Here is a 22,093-nt window from a genome sequence, read left to right as displayed (position 1 = left end):
CTGAATGAAACCTGCAGCCTCTTTCTCTGCGCTGCAGCGAAACGCAGAGCCGGAAGTCTGAAGCCGATCTGCGGGACTCGGACCGCTGATGCCCCGCAGAGACGCGCCTCACAGCTGACGCAGCGATCCATGGGTAGGTCAAACCACGACTCCGTTATTCAGCTCCTTTTTTTTATTTTACCTGCAGCTTTTCTGAGTTTGCGTGAGCCGCAGATCTGCAAGTCATCCAGCGGAGCCGCTTCTGGTTTCTGCGCTTCCTTCTGGTCCGACGCTTAAAACAAGCAGAAAACATGCATGAGCAGAACGGCGCAGGTTTTACTCACATTTTAACAACATTTAACAACATTTAGAAACTATAGCATATCGGTTAATCGGCTGTCGAGCTTCTTCGTTCTGGTTTCTTTAGTGCTTTTTATTATTTGAAATGAAAATAAGTTACTTTAATGGGTGAAACCTGCAGTTGGTGTTGGGTTTTTCTCCAGTTAGAGTAACTTCAAGGTTCCAAATGGATTTTTTATTTTTATTTAGAGAAAAAACAAACAAATAAACCAGATTGCATGTTAAAAAACTAAGTGGCCCCTGACACAAATACTCATCACCTTGGTGCTAATAGCTGCCATGGAGCTTCTTTAAAGTCACTCAAGGCGTTTCGTTTCACTTGCTGTTGCACAACTGATAAAATTCAGCATGAAAAGCATCATTATGTCCAGGTTTTGACTAGGCCGCTCCTAAACCTGGGTTTTTCTGTGGGTTAATTTGAGGCATCATGCTTCCACCACCGTGCTTGACTCTGTTTCTGTTAGTTTTGCACCAGACAGATATTTTCCCAAACGTTTGTGGATGATAAAGATGTTTTCAGTAAACGTTGGCTTGACGGGTCTTTGGGCTGTTTCGGGTCAGCAGTGGTTCTGGTCTTGGATCGTTTCATGGAGGCCATTTTTAAAAAATCCAGATGCATAAATAGAAAAAGTCAAAACTTTTGTATCAACTAAACAACTTTAGTAACTTAAAACGTCGAGACTTTGAGAAAACTGTAATATTTGAATGAACTTTTGGATTTTCCTGGTTGGATGCAAAATTCAAAACTTTATCTCTTTTATCTTTGCAGTATTGATGAAATTCAGCATAAAAAGCATCTAAATAAACAAACTTCATGGTTTTGACGAGGCCTCTCCAAAAGCATAACTTTTCTTTGTTTTTTGAAGCATCATGCTGCCACCACCGTGCTTTCCTGTTAGATTTACACCAGATGTACATTTCCCTAAGTTTTGATGCTTTCTAGTAAATGTTGGTGTTTTTTTTTTTTTTGTTCTTTTGGGTCTGAACTTAAAGTCAGTGTTGGTTTACCTGATGTGTTGCTTTTTAAGCTCTTTTAGCCTACTTCATGCTGCCAGGAAGGTTCGATTAAAGTCCTTTAATAAACTTTAAAACCAGAAGGTTTTGACTTCTTACTAAAAGGATGTGTGATGCTGTGGGCCAATTACTATTTCTCACAGATTGGTTTAGTTTTTTTACCGTAATAGATTGAAGAATAATAATAACTCTTTTGTTTGATTTTTAAATGACCTTGTAATTGTCACAACAAAAGCAAACCAGAACAGATTATTTCTCTCAGATGAAAAACATTTGGTTTCCTGATCTTTGGTGCTTTTCTTACATAAAGAGTTTAAAAATAAAACATCAGCAGGAAGCAGTGAAAATCTAAATCTCAACTTGCTGAAGATCAGAATGCAAACTTTATTTAATGGAGAATTAAGTCAAATTTGGCTTAAAAAACATGGAAAACCCGATTTTTGAATCAAATCCAAGAAACTGAACCAACTTTCAAAGACTGATGAGAATAAAAACACAACATGAGAGTAAAACTCTTAACTCTTCTTATCAAACATTGACAGAAATAAAAGACATTCAAGCTTAAATTTGCTTCTTCACAACATAACTGAACACATTTCTGATTCTGTTTGGATAAAACCTGAAAATTTGAATGAACTTTTTCACGTTTCCTGGTTTGATGCAAAACTGAAAACCTGTTTTCATTTCACCACAAACGTTTTTTTCTGCATCTGCATTTAAATTTAAATCCATTTGCGCTTTGCAACAACAAAGATACATTTATCTAAATGTATCTTTTTATAGCATCTCCAATCTAAGGTTAAATAATTCAAACGCAGGAAGAACGTTTCAGCTGTAAAACTAAAACTAAAAATAAAAGATATTTTTAAAATATCTTTGTATTTTGAAATGTTTTCATTTATTTATTTAACAGTGTGCTGATAAAATAACCCTGATGAAGCTGCAACACTTTTCTAATTTTGCACCAATGATCACTTTTGTGTCTCTTCTTGCGTCGGAACACCTGGGATTTTTTTTATAGTCAAAGTAAAATCGCTCAAGTGAGAAAAGCAGCATTTCGTCATTTCTAGGAACTTTTAATTACAAACTTCCTGTTTCCCTGGGGTCTAAATATTATGTGACTCTTCAAGACAGCGGAGGTTTGTCTGGTGTGGGAAAACATCACACATTCATTGTTTGGTACAGAGGAGGATGTGTGATGCTGTGGGCCAGTTCCTACTTGTCAGACTGCAGAATGACGAATAAGATTTTAAATAAAACTTTAGTTTATTCTCACTGAGAACAGAAAATGTGTCTCATTTAGTTTCTGTGTCCAGATGTAAACCTGAGGGAGGTTTATTTTATTTTAAAGCTTTTTATACTAAACTGTAAAGTTTTAGAGGACAAAACTAAAGACGTATTTTGAATTTATTTCTAGATTTTGTGCAGAGACGACATGTACAGTTTCTGATGTGGTTTGTTCGTATCACTCCTCAAAATGGGAAAGACGGGCGCTCTCCTGAACTTTCCCACATCTTGAGTCGAGTTAGAAAAAATTAAAACGAGAAACAATTAGAGATAATTAGTGATGCTGTGGGCCAGCTTCTCTTTCTGAATCAAGTTAATCCAAAACTTGATGAATAAATTTGTATTTGTTTCAGGATCAACATAGATATTTATAAACAGAAAGAAAATAATGCAAACTAAATGGTTTCTGTCTCTGAAAACGATTGTGTTGAAAATCAGGAGTTTTTCTTATTTTTCTGATCTTCCCTGTTTTCTGTTTCATATCCTTCAGTAGATTTATTTCTTTTATTTAATTGCACACAAACATAAAATTCAGACGATAGTAACTGTTTGTGTTTTATTCTGGTTATTTTTAGCCTTTACTTTTCCTAAAAAACACAAATTTGTTTTGAATTTTTCACATATTCCGTTGTTTTTGTCAAACTCAAACTTCCAGTTTTCTCTTTTCTTCCTAAGCTGCAGAAACAATATTTGACTCGGTTTTAAGGCTTCGCTGAACGAACCAAAACATTTGGCGTCCCTTTTATGTTTCATGCTTGTGGTGAAAAGGATAAAACTTTATAGATTTTCTTTGAAAGCAGCCTTTGAACTCCTGCTTCATGTGGAGCAACGAGACGCAATAAAAGCTGCAGCCGACCAGAGGATTTTAGAGCTGCATGTTTTTCTGATGCTGGTTATTTAAACTGCAGCAGATGAGAATAGATTCAAATTATAATCTCTTATTTCACATTAAACCATCAGGAAAAACAAATCATTAAAGTTTTCAGAAGTAATTATTCTTTACTAAATAAGTTGCACTTTTTGTTTGTTTATTTCACATTTTTCCAGTTTAACAGCTGATTTTATTGATCAGCTCTTCATTGCATTTTGGAAGCATCACTTTCTGGTTTATTACTGTTTTTAGTGTTTAAAGCTGCTGTATTGTTATGTAATAACAAACAAATTAAGCTCCAATCTGGTTTTTATGTCAAAACTGCAGAGGAACAATCAATTTTTTCAATATTTTAGTGCAAATTGAAAAGAATTTTCAAAGTAAAGATTTGAGTTACGCTGATGACATATTACTGTTTATTCAAAATCCCCAAATTTCATTGCAATCGGTGTTTCCTTTCAAAATAAGCGGCACAAAACCAGAAGCAGCAAATAAATTCACTACAGTTACATTCACACAGCAGATAAATCTGATTTAATTATTATTTTTTTACCATATGGGACCAATATCTGACTTCTTCAAAAGCCCAAATGACCCAATTCTGATAGTTTCACCCAGTAATAAAATCTAATTTGTGCTACTTTCACATGTGGAACTAAATCTGATGTGTATCTGATCGTTTCAGACGGTTTATTTGACTCCAGCTGTGGATAAACGGCGTTATCTGAACTTTAGTGATGTTAATTAGCTGCTCTTGTTGCTATGGTTGTGCATCATAATCAACTAAAAATCCTTTTATCTGCACAGCATCCAGAACTAGAGGGAATAGATACATTAATGGTTTTAAAATTATAAAGTCAGAAGGAAAGTAACAAAGATCCTCCATCATGTCCGTTAGCTTAGCTTTTTGCTCGTCTGTCTCTTTGTCGTCCTGCAGCATCATTTTGTTCCATATGTGAACAAAATGATCCAAAACAAGATGCCACTCTCGACTTTCTGCCGTTGTTATTCTTGTTGGGAAAATATTCAAAGACTTACCCAAATTTCAACATAAAACAGATATTTTTATCTACTGTTTCCACTGCCTTCATATTAAAAGTTACGGTTTTGTTTAGTCATGTCACTCCAGATTGTGCTCTTTAATTCACTGCTGTTATATTTTATCCCAGCGTTTCTCTTTAATCTGCTAGTTGAAGCTCTGCAGATGCATGGACAGTAACATGTGCAGCCGCCACTTGTGGTTTCATTTTTGTTTTGACAACATCTGTTTGCTCATGTGAATGAGGCTTTGATTCTTGTTTGCGTGGCGCCCCTGTAGGCGGGATTCACCACAGCAGCTGGAGTCTTTTCATAACTTAACCATTTGGCTGCAGATTGACAGACTGCTGTTGCCTAACATCACGTGTTTCATGGACTGACCGGAGCTGAAACAGTCGGTGTGAATGTGAAACCGCCGCGGACACCTGTGATAAAACTGCTGTGATTTCAGATGAGACGACAGAACCAGTGAAGTGAAGCCTCTGACACGGCGCCGCCTGCACATCTGGGTTACCTGTCTTTGATCTGATGAGGGGCGAGCCGCAGCGTTCTGCATGCTGGGTCATTTGGACCGGCGGAGGCTCTTGCTCTGAGTCACTGCGGACGCGCTGCGTGCCTTTAGACACTCGGTGGTTTAAATGCTGCAAAACGAGCCAGCAGTCCTCGCTCTTATGAACACAAAATGTCACAGTTGCCTCTGTTATCTCTGGTTCTGTTTGCATTTCTGACACTTTCCAGGGAGTTAGAGTAAAACTCTGTTCCTCTCTTAAAGTGACAGATCCCTGCAAGCTTCAAATCTCCTCTCTAAGCTCATTTTTCTATTTTTGTTTGAGTTGATTGTATTATTGCACAGAAGCATAAAGATGGCCCGTTTAGGGCCGGTTTATATCGGCAGATAAAGTGTTTTGGGTTCAGTTACACTTTAAAAAGTGTTTTTATTTATAATTTTACACACATCCTGGTTTGTTGTAAATAACTTTCCAGTTTGAGCTTCTTTCATTTTTACATACTTTTACATCATTTCTCTTTTTATTTATCACACACCCTGTTCGCGTTGCTTCAGTCAAACAGAGAAACGTTTTATCATTTTCTCCTCATGTTCTTGTGCGTTTGGTTCTGTGGATTCGTGTTCTGCTCATTGTTCCAGGCTGAAGGATGGAAATTCCCCCGGTGTTTTATTTATTTCAGGTCCTGCTTGTCCGAGTGTGTAAAAAGGAAGTGTGTGTGTGTGTGTGAGTGTGAGATCGGCTGAATGGGTGGCATCCGGCAGCCAATCGCATGCTTCCTCAGAGGAAGCAGGAAGTAACGGGTCCGTCCAATCAGAGGCCTCGACACCTTCAGGAAACCTCAGCTGGAGTGTCAACGCGGTTCAGATTAACTACAGACGTCCCAACTGACACATCTGGGTTTTTTTTCATCCTGCGATAATTTACTCACCTTCCACCTGAAGCGACTCGTCCGCTCTGGACCCGGAGTCTCTCCTGCTTCGTTCGTTCGGCCGTCGTTCCTCTGGGCTGTGTTTCAGAAGTATGGTTGCTCATCTTCCCGTCAGGCTCCAGTCATGTCCGCCGCCGTGTCCGCTCCTTCGCTGAGGAAGAAGAAGTCGCTTGCTCGGAGCTCCAAGCCGAGCGCCAGGATGTGCGTTCGGGAGGAAAGGGAATTCCTGTGAGTTTGAGCTCTTCGTGTGTTTTCCTTCCGCACAACTTTACTCCGTTTGTAACTCGGTGATGCTTTGGTTCATCGTTGGATATCTGGATTGGAAGTGAGAAATGAGAGGAAATCCATTTTTCTAACGTTTCTATTGAAGCACCTTTAAGATTGTGGTAACGAGTCGTAAATAGCAGCAGCTTCACATCAGTGGAAGAACAAAAACACTCAGTGGCCAGAATTAGATTTACTCAACCAACCTGGTTCAACCTGACGCAAGCGAGTTGCAAAAGAAGCACAAGTGGAGCTTTTTGGACATATCATGCTCTGGGCTGCTTGGTGGCTTCAGTCGAAATGGAAATCTTAAAGGGAAAGTTCATATTTTCTGTTTGCATGGAGGTAAATGGAGCAGAGATGCATTTTAAACTTTCTGCATCTTCAGTTTGATGCTAGAAAATAAATTTTCCCTCCAGAAACGAAACAATTAATCTGATTCATCAGATTCTTGAAACAATTGTCAACTAATTTAGTAATTGATTAATGGCTAACTGGAGCATGCAGGGTCTAAAAACAGCAATACAGAGAAGTAATTCAGCCAAAACTGTAAAAAAAAATAAATTCATTTTGCTTTTATGATTAAAAATGTAAATCTGTTCAAGTTTTATCTTCACTAGATTCAGATTTTGTAAATAAAATCCCCATTAAGCATCTTTAGTGATGAAATCGTTAATAAATAAATTATAAACAGTTCAGTTCTACACTGTATTTAAAAGGCTGAACTTTTTCACAGGATGTTTTAGCTGCAGATGCAAACTAGCTGGAAATGATTCGTTCACTACAGGAAAGATCTGTTGGTGCATTTCAGGCAACAAAATTTTTATTTTCTTATTTTGAAAAGGAATTAAGTTGTTTATTTGCATCTGTTTTTGTAACACTCTACTATTATATAAAATGATTAATGTGCCAATTAATCGACAGAATAATCAGTTGCTCTGCAGCCATGTTATCATATTTATAGTTAATTTGTAATGGTTAACAATCACAATAGCATGAGGATAATTAAATTTAGTTTAAGTTAAAATCCATCCCGTTTATCAATGCTGCTTTGCATTTATTCAGACAGGAAAATGATCATTTTAAATGTCAAAAAATGCATTAAATGAATTCCTGCAAAACTTTTCTCTCTGCTGAAATAAAAAGATGTTTTTTTACCATAAGGTAAGATAGTTACTGCTAATAAACGCCCCACAGAACCCCATTCAAGAAAATAATCTGACATATGCTTTTAAACAAAGATTTTAAAGCTTAAAGATAACTTTTATGTTTTTTTGAGTCGCATTTCACCACATAATGCAGCAAATTTAAAACATCTAATTATTTGTTATATTTCACAATAATCAGCTTAAAATTGGATGTTTTTATTGCTTTTAGTTGAACAGTTTTAATGCTTTATTTGCAGTAAACAGCTGAAACTTGATTAAAAGTTTCAAGTTAATTGTTAATTAAAACAATTAAGTTGTTTTAATTAAGATAAAACAAGTTAAACTTCAACATTTAGTCGGTTTTTAGTGACATAATCACTTAAAAAAACTTTTTTTTGATTCTTGGTCATTTTCTTGAAGACACTTCTGCTATTTATTCCAGTGGAGACAAAAGTCTCTAAAAGCATCCCATAGTCTTCCACTTAGTGGTGGTTTCTATGGTGATTCCTCTGCGAGGCGCGACGGCGAGAACACGAGACGCTAACAGGAAGCGTGTTCTCATTTCGAACGAGATGCGGTGAGGAAAGACGGTCGAATCTGGAAGATTCTCGTCTTCAAAGTCTCTGCAACTTTCTGACCGACTTAAAGCTCGGCAGGAAAAAAAATAAAACTTTTTAAACGAAGTGAATTCACAGATTAATTGTGGGAAAAGTTTCATGCAGAGCAGCGAGTCTGACATGCTTGATGTGTTTCCTGTTGAGCTGGATTTCCATATTTGGACACAGGAAGAGATGATGCGCATGAGGACACAGGTACAGAAAGAGGAGCTGCTGCTGCTGCTGCTGTGAGAAAGTTCACTTTCTCTTTCTGTTCTGCTTTCTCTTAGTTCTTTATTTGCAAGAAAACAAGGAATCATTCACATCATTTTGCTAATCTAGAAAATCCACAGGTTCCACAGAATCGTTGCTAAATTAAACCCGTATCATCAAAAATTTGGAAATACTATATCAGTTTCCTCAAATAAAAACTATTTTTGACTGAGCAGCCAAATACCTACAAGCATAAATAATAAAAACAAGGCCAGAATAAAATATGTGTCTTTTATTATTATTATTTAAAACTAAATTTAATCAAAGAAATCTTCCTTGTTATAAAAATAAAAAAAAAAACAGTCAGAATAACATGTGAAATATATTCATGTTTGTGCATTTAGTCCGGCTGGAATGTTTAAGGTTCACAAAGATTTTTTAAGGTCAAACAAAATCAGTATTTTATTTAATAATCTTACTTAATGCACAGCCAATTTTATTATTAAGATGAAAAAACCATCCAAACTAGCCTGGATAAACCACAAATTAACTGGTTACCCACATTGTTTAAGTTCAACGTCAGTCTGGTAGACCTGGAGAAAAAATATCACTTAAACAGCTTCTAACAACACAACGTAAGCTAAAACTGAAAAATGGGACAGTTTTAGTCCATGCATCATTCCTGCAACAGCAGGCCTGTCTGAAGGTCTGCGATTTAAATCCTCTCTAATAATTACACATTTGACTCTTTTAAGAAAACATATATACAGTTTGAGATTTTGGCACTAACAACTTCCCGTAGAACCTTGTTAGACATCTCTAAGAGCTGAAGATGCACTGCATTAATTATTCTTAGATTCAAGACTAATTTCATATATTCATTCTAGTGTTTATTTCCAATTTGGATTATACATTTGGACATTTTTTGTGATTTTGGACCTAATAGATTTCCATAGAACCTTGCTACATGTCTCTGTCATTGTTAGGAGCAACAAGCAGCATGAAATAAAACTTTTCCTAACATTTATGTGTTTATCTCCCTTTAGAAAAGGTATTTGAGATTTTGGGACTAGCATGCTAAATGCTGAGCGGCTTCAATAACCTTCTGAGATAAATTAATGTAAACCTACTTGCATCTATTCTCAGTATTTATATCCCATTTGGATTATAAATTTAAGCACTTCTGTGATTTTGGCTCTGTAGGGCTTCCATAAAAACCCTATAACATATATCAGTCATTGTCAGGAGCATGAAATAAAACTTTTTCTGATGAATGCACATTTAGGTCAGTTACGGGTTTTTCTTTGGTTTTTCTGGCACCAACAGTTTTCCGTAGAAATCGAACTTTGAGCGCTTCATTAATCACTTTCTTCTGATATTCATCTCCATGAGCCCTCCTGCTTCTACTCACTTGTTTCCACCTGATATCTCAAAAAGTGCAGCTTTGACAACTGCTGTGGTCTCAGGAAGGGGAACAGGAAACGAGCTGCGGCTTCGAAGGCGTCGCTCGCGTCTACTTCCTGGGCCGGACGGGCCCGTCGCAGCTGGGGCGGTGGTTTACCTCTGACCTTTAAGGCAGGCTGAGAAGGGGGGGGTCTTTGTGTCTGCAGTGGGGCTTGCAGCATGCTGTTAGTCACAGCTTCGAGTTAGCCGCAATCCATTTTCAGTAAAAGGCACCTGGCAGCTGCTGGAAGTCTTTGCAGAGCAACTGCTGCAGGTTTGACTTTTAGCATATGGCTGCGGAAATGTAAACAGATTTATCTCTATTGCTTTGGTTTGTAAAACCACGACAAGAACTATTAAAAAAAGAGATGAATCAGGTTTGGCAGATTTCTGAATCTTTGAACAGTAATGCTAATAATTAGCATGAAAGTGGAAAAGAACCACAAAAACTCACTAATAATCGTTATAAAGTCAGTTTTATTCCATCTGCCACTGTAGAATCTTCTGCTTCATGATGTGTTCACTGTTCGCTAACTACGTTTTCAACTGGAGGTTTTCCTAAACGCAGCGCAGGGCCGGAGTTAACAGGACCAGGGCTCCGGGCTGGAGCTGATTTTGGTGCCCGTCCACAAAAACATCTTTTACTGCTGGAAATATTGATGCATGAAATATCAGCTAAAAGATTTGCTGTAACTTCATTATTTTCAAATAATTTAGTGTCATTTGCATTCGTAAAACATGCTTTTATTTTGAAACTAATCATTTTGGTGCCCCATACGTCAGCTTTAAGGTTAAAATAGGAACTTATAGGGAATAAAGAGACTTTGTGTTTGGAAACATAACAGAAACAAAATGACCAGATGAGGAAATAATCTGTTGCCTCTTTGACTGCAGGTTTTTCACATCTCTAAAAGTTTCCGTGGCAGAAAAACGTCATGCCAAGTGAACATTTCTTACTGACGTAATTTCATTCAAACTTGTCATTAAGTGGGAACCATTAAAACCTCTTCAGCTCCTGGACAGTTCAAATTATTCTTTGTAATTTATTAAATGTGAATTTTAGTTCCATATTAAATTAGAAAAATCTGTTTTTATGAGTTAAATTCACAACAAAATAGAAAAAAATTTTTTTTTTCCAAAGGTGGAAAATATAACCACAGAATATTCTTGCAGAAAAACTTTTTGTATTAAATATAAACGTAAACCTGAAAAACTACAAGTGTCGCATAGATTAATAATATTTTAACAATTGGACTTGGCAGAAACAAAATAATTTTCCAGGTTAATGAGATGAAGCTTCAGAAAACGATCAGTTTCAAACTGTGACGCTTTTGCATTTAATTTTTTGTTTGTTTTTCAGTTAAATTGAACAAAGAAACATTATTTTATTAATTTAATGCCACTGACTCAACAGTCGGAATATAAAATCTCACAGAAATGTTTAGTTTTTATTTTATTTTATGGAACTTGTTCCGTTGTGTCTGACCGTTTAGTTTCAGGTTTGTTGGTTTTTGCTGAGGTAATTTAGCAGGAATCCTGTCCAGAGCGGCGACCAGTCAGGGGTTTTCCACCACGACGGTTTCAGTTTCCTCTTTACTGAACGACGACTCCTTTAGCCGATCGCTGGTGGAAAAACTAAACCATCCAGTAGAAAACGTGTCCAAACCTTCACACATGAGTTATTATTTCATTAAAATAACAAACAGCTTTTTAATTTAATTTATCTCTGTTAAATATTCTTCAACAATAAATAAACAATGTTCTAATGGACAAAACCTGAATAATGTGATCAGAAACATGAATGTTGTCTTCAGGTTTGTTTGGTTCCAAAATCCTTCCAAATAAATTAAAAGATAACTCATTTGTTTGTTTTACATTACAAGACATCGTGAGGCTTTTGTAAATGATTATTTTATTTATCAATTAATCGATTATTCTGGGGATTAATAAAATAATTGCTTATTGTGCAGATTTTTAATTTAAGAATCTTTCTCACATTTTTAGAAATACATTAAAAATGTGAATAAACAAATTTTAATTCCTTTTTAGAGAAGAAAATAAACATTTTATTGCACAAAATGCAATAACTTTTCTTTAATAAATGCTTGATTATTGTTAGCAAAGGATGCAACAAATGATAAAATTATAATTTGTAGATTATATTGGATGGAAAAAGGTATTTAACAGATTCTGAACCAAGTGAAGCTGAAACTGCCAAATCAGGTAGAAAATATTTGCAAGCAAAGGTTTATTTTGTTTGTCTTAGATTCAAAATGTTTGTATTTTTGTTCAGTGCTTTTAATGTTTTCTGTCAGCAAACAGCCTTTTTAGAGTCTATATTCTCCAATTAACTGATTATTGATTCAATAATCGATTAATTGCGATTAATCGTTTAAGCTTTGGTGCTTTATAGGACGTAATAGAGAAGTCAAACAAACTAGGAAGGTTTAAGTGTCTTTCTTGTAAACTTTAAAACTTAATGCAGCTTTTCATGTCAAAGTATTTCCTGTAATTTCCTGGAAGACGACGACGGTGGTTGGAACAGGAGATGCGCTAGTACATCTGTTTGTGAGCGCCTTCATTCACTGAGCCTCAGCTCCCCCAATCACACAAACATGCAGTTCTCAGATCCTCCATGTTTTCTACTTCTTCTCATCATGACATCCTCTTCCTGTATTTACATCTGGCTCTTCTGCTCTGGACTCGTCTGACCCATAAAAGTTCTCACCCGCTTTGCAGTGACATGTTCTGGTTGGCCTGGAGTTTCCGTTGTGTGTAAAAAAACCAAACCGCGGGAAAAAGTTACAAATTCATCAGCCGATTGAGAACCGCAGGTGTGAAAATCATTACATATCATTAACACGTTCGATGTGTTCTCTCATTAGTGAAAAATGACACCCTGAGATTTTATTGGTTATCTGACTTAACCGCATGAGTTTGCAAAAGTTATGCCACATTCAGCCACTTGAAATTATTCTGAGGGCCACAAATGGCCCCCGCGCCACAGCTTGAACACCTCAGATCTACAGGAAATCATATTCTTTGTCATGTAGGTCAAACTTTTATACTTTGTGATTTTATAAGGGTTATAAAAGTCAGTTTATGCTCCTATAAATCCCAGAAACGAGAAGTTTAATTGATGATGTATTATTGCTTTATGAGAGGAAATTAACTCATCTAAAATGATTCAACTGGCCATATTCCCTCCTAACTCCTGAATTTGTCGCCTTGATCTCGTTGTGATAAATCGGCTGCATGCCTGCAGCTGCAGCCTCAGGTGAAAGCAGATTGGCATCAGTGCGAACGGGTCCAGACATATTGTGTTTATTCTCAGAGGAAACATGATCCAGTGAGTCTGGTATGCAAGCTGCTTCCCCTGCTGCCATCAGCAGCTCTCTGATCGTTATCTGCAACCAGAAAAACAAATAAAAGAGGAAAAAGTCGAGGTGAAACGGTTCTCAGAAGAAACAAATGAGTCATTTAAGCTGCCGGCGCCACTAGCAATATGTAAAAGGTAAAAAACTTGATGCATATATGCAAATATTTGGCATTTTAAGACAATAACTGGATAGAATATCATTAATTAAGACGACCAATAGCTGCTATTATCACAAAATACTTAGAAATGTTTCCAATAATCACTTAGACTTGGTAAAGCCAGTAATGCAGTGTCTATACTTTGAGTTGTGTCACATATTTGCTTCTATTATAAGTTAATTCATTATGAAACATATTGAGTTTTAATTTAAACAATTTAACATGGCACCTTTTTGCTTCGTGATAGCACTGCAAAAACACAATATTTTAGTTTATTCCTTATTGTAAATGTCTTAGTACATTTGAAATAAGACAAAGCAAAATTACACACGACTTTTCATCAGAGGAGCTTTTTTTACGTCAATATTTCACTTAAAAGACATTTTTTCATTGTAAAACGTGAAATAATTTGACAAATTGAACCAGTACTTCAGTCAGTATTAAGGAATTATCAGTAATAAATAGAAGATGATTCTTCTGTCCTTCGATATTTGTGAATTGAGAATAAATTCTCATTAGAATGATGAGAAAACTCAAACCAATCTGTGCTGCGTTTCCCTGTGAAAACAGAGAAATGCTGGTTGCAGAGTCGCGACGCCGTCGTGTTGCTGCTCTGCAGGACTGCAGGATTTCCTCCTGGGGTGATAAACAGCCGTTCTGACCCAGTTCTGACCCAGATTAGGCTTAGTGACAGAGTTGTGTGTTAGCAGTCAGTTGATAGCATCTGGATTCCCTCTTCATATCCAAGTGAAAGCTCAGCAGAGCTGCCAGAGGTCAGAGGTCAGACACAGTGTAAGGCTCCTCCCTGCTGATTTACTGTCAAAGAATTTGCTTTCCTGTTTCATCTCTGTGTTTTCAGACAAACATCACAGTAATGAAACTTATCGCTGTTTCTACAAACATCATTCCTCTAGAGTGAAATTATTCAATGTTTAAAGTTAAAACCTGTTTATTTAGCAAAGATGAGCAACATTGAAATATAGTCAGTTTATTTCATTTTATTCACGATTACAAAAGTTAATCATGAGTTATTCGTGTAGCTAAAGAAAAATTTAGTAACAGATTTTTTTTAAAGCAGGTAAAAACACTGAAATGTTAACAGGACAGAAAAACCAGAAAGGCAGAAACTAGTGAGCTAACGAGACTGAACTTTGTTACCGTCCTGATGTAGATTTCTAAAAGTCAGCTTCGTAACAACGCTCAAAAAAATGGTTTTATAAAAGCCTAATTGTCGGTACTTTCTCCTGAGGTTCTTCCAGTTCTTTGGGTTTTGGACTTCAGACACTCGTGACGTGACCACACCCTCCTTGATTCTGGTGATATCCTGGAAACCACACATAAACTCATTTGGAGATTAAAACTTCATTAAGAGTGTTTACTTTATGCTCTCCACACACACACACACACACACACACACACACACACACACACACACACACACACACACACACACACACACACACACTCAGATTTTCCCTCTGAACTCCAGAGAACGGACTCAGGATGCCTTGTCGTATCTGAATCCATCTGTGTTCAGGCAGATTTCTGTGCCTGCCTCCATGGAGCGCTATCTCAGTTTGACGGTGATGATGTAAGACGGAGAATGTAAGAGATAAAACGGCAGACAGACAGAGAGAGAGAGGGAGCTGAAGGAAAGAAAGCAGGAGTTCAGATGGACGGTTCGGCCCGGATCGGATCAGACGCAGCAGGAAACCCGGTCAGGAAAGAGTCCAACCAAAATGCCGTTTCTGTCATGGACCTTCTGCTGACTGTAGCCTCCACAGTTTTCAGCTCCACAGTCAGGATGCTGCGGGAAAATACCGTTATCCAGAGCATTAGCAAAAGACTCAGCAGGAGGTAGAGGAGAACTTGGATGTTACATTTTCAGTTTGTTTCTAAGTGAAGAAGGAATCACTTCATTGGACTGAAAGAGGAAAACGACGGATTGATTTTCATGTTTTTCTGCTTTTTTTCCTCCCCGCCTGCAGAACCATGTCGTTTCCAGAGTTGTACTGGCCGGTGCCGATGCGAGCCATCGGGGCTCAGAACCTCCTCACGATGCCGGGAGGAGTTTCCACCGCAGGATACCTGCACAAGAAGGGAGGCAGTCAGTTCAGCCTCATGAAATGTGAGTCAAACAATCAAACTGATCATTTCTGCCTTGTTGATTAGACGGATAAAAACATTCCTCATGTACGTTGTTGTCTTCAGGGCCTTTGAGGTACATAATCATCCACAAGGGTTGCGTGTACTACTTCAAAAGCAGTACCTCTGCTTCACCACAGGGGGCGTTCTCTCTCAACGGCTACAACAGGTTGGTGAAAAGTTTTATGTCTTGTTTAGCAGATTTTGCTTGATTTAAAACAAACTAGTTGTAGCATTTGGACTAAAACCACCATTTATGGCTAATATTAGCCCAAATACCCGGTTCTCCCAAAATAAGTGAAATGAGACCAATTTAAATGAGGTTTTCTAAAGTACATCATTAAACCAGCCATGTTTAATCTGCTTTGGTCCAACTCTTGTTAATTTACTGTAAAGTCCAGTTTGTTTGAGATCTGGTCTCAGTTTAGTTTAAGTGAACTGTGGTTCGCTAAGCAGACTAGGAACTGCTCCAAAAGCAGGAAGTGAGCGAAAGTAAGGCATTATGGGTAAATACAACCAAAACAAACATGTTCATCTAGCGCCGGCAGGAGAAATGGCTCCTGGTTTTTAACCAAAGACAAGAGAAATCCTCCAACCACTAAAATCTGAAAATTGCATCCAATAATTATGTAGCAATAAATCTCTGATCATACATTTGTTGGGTTCAACAGAGTGATGAGGGCAGCAGAGGAGACGACGTCCAGCAACGTTTTTCCCTTTAAAGTCGTCCACTTCAGTAAGAAACACAGAACGTGGTACTTTTCTGCAGCGAGCGAAGACGAGCGACGGGTGAGAACATCACTGAGCCGTTAACGCCTGATGTTTCTGCTCTCTGCAGGGAGAAGCTGACTTCTGGTTGTTTTGTCTTACAGAAATGGATGCGATCTCTGCGAAGGGAAATAGATCACTATAACGACAGAAAAGAGGCCCAAATTTCAAGGTAAGAATCTGGTCAAACCTACTATTTTAAAGTACAAAAGCATGAATTAAAATGCTAAATAAGGTATAAAACATGAACAAGACAGAAGCACCTATGACACACATCAAAGAGCAATTTTCAATCTCGTCTGCACGTATTTGCACTGCTGAAGGAAACCCACATGCCTAGAATAAACTCTCACTTACAAATAAGTCAGATGAACTTTAACATTTGTGTTCATTTCTGTATGTTTGAACTATCTGACTACATTTGGTCTCCCAGGCTATGCTGTATTTCAGACTATAACTGAAATATGTTATCCCTGTAGATTCAAACAAGTTCAAGAGTAGCAAATGTTGGCTAACACTATCAAGCTAGACAGCTGCTTCTTTAGAAACTTTATTTTGTAATTTGTTACATTTTCCTTGTTGCCACAGTGACTTGGACTCAGACGCAGACTTTTATGGCACCATAGAGAGACCCATGGAAATCAAACACGCTGTTGACACAGGAGATGATGGTAAGACCACGCTAACACCTTCAGCAATGCTCCACCATTTAACCATCTATGAAACTTTAACATTTTCTCTCTTTATGTAAAGATTACGTTGACGAGGACGATGATGAAGAAGATGAAGAAGACTATCTGAAGCCAGACGGTGACGGCTCACCAACATCTTCAGGTAAAACCGTCTGAAAAACAATTGCAAGCACATTATATCAATAGTTATTGATTTTTTTTGTTTTGAATATCTCAAATGCTGCTAATCTGGCAGTGTGACATTTCTTTCATCCACAATTTTCACTTTACACCATTGTAGTTTATTTTTAAGCAGTTATGATGCAAAACCTTAAACTGCTGCTGCGCAAGTTACTCAACAGGCTGTTGCTAAGCAACCGAAGATTGAGTGAGTTAGTTGATGCCGCTAATCTTGCTCTGCTGGTCATGAGGAGTTCAGTGGCTAAAGCTAAAGGCTACATCCACCAGACCAGTCATATTGGTCAGATGTATTATCTATTGATATCGATCAAAAGTCAATAAATATTGTTGATGTTGGTCCAGCCTGACTTGCAACACCTTTGGTTCTGTTCATATTTTCTAGAACATGGTAGAAGTTACTCCACATCTCTGGGAAAAGCTCTTTCAGTGTCTAAGTTGGTGATTTCCTGTCCCTGCAGGTCGACCCAACGGGCCGCCTCCTTCCTACCCTCCTCCTCCGGTTCCAGCCACTTCGCTCCGTCGAGATTCCAGTCCAAATGTCCAGAAAGCCACGCTTCTTCCTATTTCTGGACAACACAGAAACCCAACGAGCCCACTCCCCAAAAAGCCCTCCATTCCTCACCAGCCTCTCCAGAAAGAGCAAAGCAAAGGTCCGCCCCCTCCTCTGCCCTTTGCCCCTCACCTGAAGTCGCCGTCTCCGACGCCTCCTCCTGCTCTTCCTCCCAGCTCCTTGAAAACAGTTCAGAACAGGACGGTGTCTTTGGGGAATACTGCCAACGATCGGAGAGACCTGAGGTCCCACTCTACCGTCCAGGTCCACTCGCCGGCCACTCTGCCCATCTGTGACCAGCTGCACAACAGGATGGTCCTGAACGGCCCGGTCAACAGCTCCCCAAACACAGGCAGTACCCAGTCTCTGGGAAACCACTGCCTTCGGACCAAGCCGTCCGTACCGCTGCCCCCCACCGAGGTCAACCTGCTGTCCACCAGTGCCCCGTCGCTGCCTGCCAAACCGCCATCGTCTCCGCTTCTCAAGTCTGGACTTCACAACAAGCCGACGATACCAAAACCGCCAACGATACCGAAACCCCCACCGACGGCCAAACCGCCGCAGACTCTGGAGAAGCCAAAGTCTCCGTTTCAGTAAGTCACATTCAAGGATCACCGTTAGCCACAGTTTGGGTGTCAGATGTTTGGTCATAATTCTTGACAGTTTGGCTACATTCAGGTGAATGCCACACACATCTGACTCTTTCAATTCAAACCACCAATAAGTGTCACTTCCATATGTGAGACTAATTCGGACACATATTCGATTGTTTTCAAAGCTTTTGCAGTCTGAATTCTCACGTCGCCTTTAATTGACTTGAGATATGCATCATTATTCTGCACCAGAAGGAGCCAAACCAAACAACTGCTGAAATAAAAGAAAAACAATCAATCTCACCAGTCATGGTTCCCACTGCGTCTCAAACTGATTCCTTTCCAATGCTCCACTATCTTCAAGCATCCAGAAACCAAAACAGTTGGCAGGTTCTGGTCCATGTAAAGCTGCTTCTTCTTTGTCACGTCTCCATCTCGCTGGTTAATGTTTGGTTTGGTTGAAGCCAATTTGGGTGCGTCTTCATTACAGCCTGTTCTTTGCTGCTGTGGTGTGATTATTGGGAATGTGCTTGACACTCCGATGATTTTATTTGCAGTGACATTCTGCAACGGAGAACCTCAGGTTGTGGTTTTCATGGACTTAAATAAACCCAGATATTTAATTTTGTCATAAAACAAAGTGCCAAGTAAAATTAAATCTCTGCGTCATCCACGAATTTCACAACCGTCCAGTGCAGTGTTTAGATTTAGTTGTTTTGGAGAGTTTGTTAGGTTTGGCTTTTGCTCATGCATTGACGTAAATCACAGGCCAATAAACGGAGACGCCGCTTGGTGCAACTTGTACCACCTCTGGAAGAAAACAGAGGAAACAAAGAACCAGTTAAAGATGCCTTAATGAGTCAGTCATTTGATGCAGGTGTGTTGGAACAAGGACACTTCTAAAAGTTTCAGGACTGAATTTGGGGACCGTTTGGTCTAAAAGCTGTCCGGTTTGGTTTAAAAAGTTCCAGTTAACCAGTTGTGTCCACAGTGGAAGTTTAGATCTTCTAAACAGAAAATGTTAAGTAAAAGACAACAAATTGTTCTTTACCTTTAGTAAGTCATGACCCAAACATCCAGTGACCTTTCACCAGAAACACACTTGGTCCCGTCCGGCTGTTACAGTTGGCCAAACACACCAGAGGCTTTGAGAGAAGATTCTCATTCTTCTTGCTGGATATGAACAGAAAACATTTTATAGACAAACAAAATTGAAAATAATTGACCATAAAAAGTTAAATAACTGTAAACATTAAATTAAACATTACACTAATGTTCTTTTTATTAAAATATAACTTGTTTAATTTATCGTAGTGCCGGTAAGAGGTGAAGAATTCACCATAATATTTTAAATGGGGAGAAAAATTATATTTTTGAAACTGAGGAGTTTCAACTTTGGGATTTTGGCCTTGTGTAAAACTTTGACAATATTCAGTTAAACCGTTTTCTCCACTGCCTCCTTTATTGCACCAATTTCTCATAATTTTCTGACTTTATTCTTGTATTTTTTTTTCTTTATTGTAAAGGTTTTTCATGTTTCTGATTGTTACGGTAGATAAATATGTGAGTCCAGGGAGGAGATCTGAGTGAATTAGATGAATCTGCTTCTCTAACGAGTGTTTTCTTGTCAGAAGAGCATCTCCAGACGGGCAGAGTTTCCGTTCGCTGGGAGAGGAGATCCCCGCTGATTTCAGGAAGAAACCAAAGTCATCCAAACACAGACACGATTCCGATGACGACTATGAAAATGTAAGCAATCTACACAAAACACTAAGCAGCTTTTGGGCCTTTAGTCTCAGTTTGGTGACATTTTTTGTATATTTTTCTGTATTTTGTTAAAGTTAAACCTGAGTTGTTTCTGTGTGCAGGTGCAGCTGCCAGACTCAGTTTTCATCGACTCCACTGAAACCACCTTTGTAGAAATGTAAGACACTTTTTAATGCTTCACAGATTAAAAACGCTTTAAAACCAAAACCTACCGACACTTTTCTGGACTTTTACTGCCCCCTAGTGGCAAAACCCAACACCTCTGATTTCTTCAATTATTTTGTTTTTCTCAGCTTTTGACATTCGTACATTCTTGAAGACATTTTCATATATATTCAGTCTTTTATTAATAATAAAAACCATGTGTTGATGTTTTCCTCTTCAGGCTTTTTAAAGAGTGCTGTGCTAATCCGCCGGACGGACTCTACGGCATCAGAAACTCAGGAACCAAAACTGCAAAGGTAGAAAACAAAAACACCACACATCCTTTAAAATCTGCCTGATTTAATTCAATCTTGTGTTTCTTCCTCTGTTTAAGTACAGAAATTCTAAACTTCAGACTTTTCCACAGCAGACCTCATAGTTTCCTCTGAATAGTTTACTGTTTTAAAATTATTTTACCAAGAATAATTGGTAAAATAATTCTTAATCAAAATTAAATTTTAATCAAAAATTTAACTTTGATTAAAATTAAATTTAATACAAGCCTGGATAATACAATATATATATAATCTACACTTTTAAGATAGTTTCATGTGAAATTATTTGGATTTTTCTCATATTTACATGATAGTTTTATTTTGAGGCTGTTTTGGGGAAATAACATATTTTTGAAGTTGTTTTTAAGGACCTAATTTAATAGTTTTATGCATTAATTTTTAACAAAAAGTGAAATGTTAAATCCAATTTAATGGTTTTATCTCTGAAATTATGGGTTAAAGTTCTTCAGAAGACAGTATTTCCTTGTAAAACTTTTGGAAACTTAATATTTGTTAAAATAATTCTCCGTGAAAAGTTGTTTTTTTTTTTTATGTAATTTTAATAGATTTACTTTGAGGTGTTTTTGAGAGGATAACATCTTTCTGAATGTGCTGAAGTTGTTTTTAAAGACCTACTTCGATAGTTTTGTGACGTATAACAAAAAGTGAAGAGTTAAAGTAGCCAGAAGTGAAACGCCTGATTAAAGGATATTTTTACGTGTTTTTCAGGTTCTGGTGGTTTGGGACGTCGCTATAAACAAGGCCAGAAACTACAGGCTGTTTGAAGAGGTAAGGAATAATAATAATAATAATAATAATAATAATAATAGTAACAGCGCCCCCTGCTGTATTATAATGACTCTATGTTGGAAATAAGTCATTAACGTCTCATTTCTGTCTGCTGACAGGATGACAGCATATTTCTGGAGAGCGACCTGACCTTCCCCAACCTGGCAGCGCTGGTTGAACACTACTACAGCCATCCTCTCCCTCACCACGGCTCGCTGTGCCTGCAGAAGCCTTATGCCAAAGTCCTGAGCTGCTGAAACCAAACATGCAGCTGGAAACGCGTCTTCAAACGGATTCAAACTGAACTGAACTGAAAGTCACCCAGAGGAGGATGGAGAACCAGCTGGAAATCAGAACAGGTTGATGGTTGTGACACATTCTGTCCACCAGGAGGCGACAAATGACAACATAAAGCAACAGATTCTGGAAATATAGCCTACACACATAAACATATCACTCAATATAGCTATAAATATTTATTTCTGTATAATTTCTCTAAGTAATTTCAGATGTTAAAGCTTACAATGAGTATTTTTGTGTCAATTTGGCTGCATCACATGACACATAATGACCTTCAACAAGCCAAACGGACAAAATTAAAAGCTAAAAGTTTAATCCTGAACCTTCCTTGACATGGAAGAACAGAAACTTATGACTTACATTTCAGTTGGAAGGGAAAACATTAACAGAGATGGAAAATCTTGTTTTCAAATTAATAGTGTGACTAAACTGGGACTGACTGCGTCTGTTTTGTGTTTTTGTCAACATCAAAACAGTCTTTTTTAAAATTTGTACATTCCTGAGTTTTATACAGAGTAGCTTTTGTCCATATTTATATGTAGATATGTAAAAGCATGACTGTAAATATGTAAATGTGATGTTTCTTAAAAGATATGTACTGAGAATGTATAAACAATTGCATAAAAAGTGGGTTTTTATCTTT

General features: G+C 37.8%; 1 protein-coding gene across 4 annotated transcripts; it reads left to right on the top strand.

The window, feature by feature from the left end:
- LOC129353047 (SH3 domain-binding protein 2-like) lies at positions 1-22,093 on the top strand. 4 transcript variants are annotated; one of them, XM_055022256.1, is made up of 13 exons: positions 1-133; positions 15,176-15,315; positions 15,399-15,501; positions 16,004-16,121; positions 16,205-16,272; positions 16,689-16,771; positions 16,854-16,934; positions 17,431-18,115; positions 19,747-19,864; positions 19,984-20,039; positions 20,268-20,343; positions 21,091-21,150; positions 21,270-22,093. In XM_055022256.1, the coding sequence occupies exons 2-13, from the start codon at positions 15,180-15,182 to the stop codon at positions 21,405-21,407; spliced, it is 1,722 nt and encodes a 573-aa protein (XP_054878231.1). In that variant the 5' UTR covers positions 1-133; positions 15,176-15,179; the 3' UTR covers positions 21,408-22,093. The 4 variants fall into 4 exon arrangements, with proteins under 4 accessions (XP_054878231.1, XP_054878230.1, XP_054878229.1 ...); XM_055022255.1 differs by lacking the exon at positions 1-133 and adding an exon at positions 5,171-6,214 and having other exon boundaries at positions 19,750-19,864; XM_055022254.1 differs by lacking the exon at positions 1-133 and adding an exon at positions 5,173-6,214.

This window comes from Poeciliopsis prolifica, unplaced genomic scaffold, assembly GCF_027474105.1.
Source record: "Poeciliopsis prolifica strain line A6 unplaced genomic scaffold, Auburn_PproV2 SCAFFOLD083, whole genome shotgun sequence".
Taxonomy (NCBI): domain Eukaryota; kingdom Metazoa; phylum Chordata; class Actinopteri; order Cyprinodontiformes; family Poeciliidae; genus Poeciliopsis; species Poeciliopsis prolifica.
Note: the sequence above shows the minus strand (reverse complement) of the source record. Positions and strands in the feature narration are given on the sequence as shown.

Bases quoted from the DNA above. Each gene is read 5' to 3' on its own strand.
- LOC129353047 (XM_055022254.1), top strand. From the start codon at position 6,111: ATGTCCGCCGCCGTGTCCGCTCCTTCGCTGAGGAAGAAGAAGTCGCTT. The intron at 15,502-16,003 runs GTTGGTGAAAAG...TGGGTTCAACAG, and splicing joins TCTCTCAACGGCTACAACAG to AGTGATGAGGGCAGCAGAGG. The intron at 19,865-19,983 runs GTAAGCAATCTA...TTCTGTGTGCAG, and splicing joins CCGATGACGACTATGAAAAT to GTGCAGCTGCCAGACTCAGT.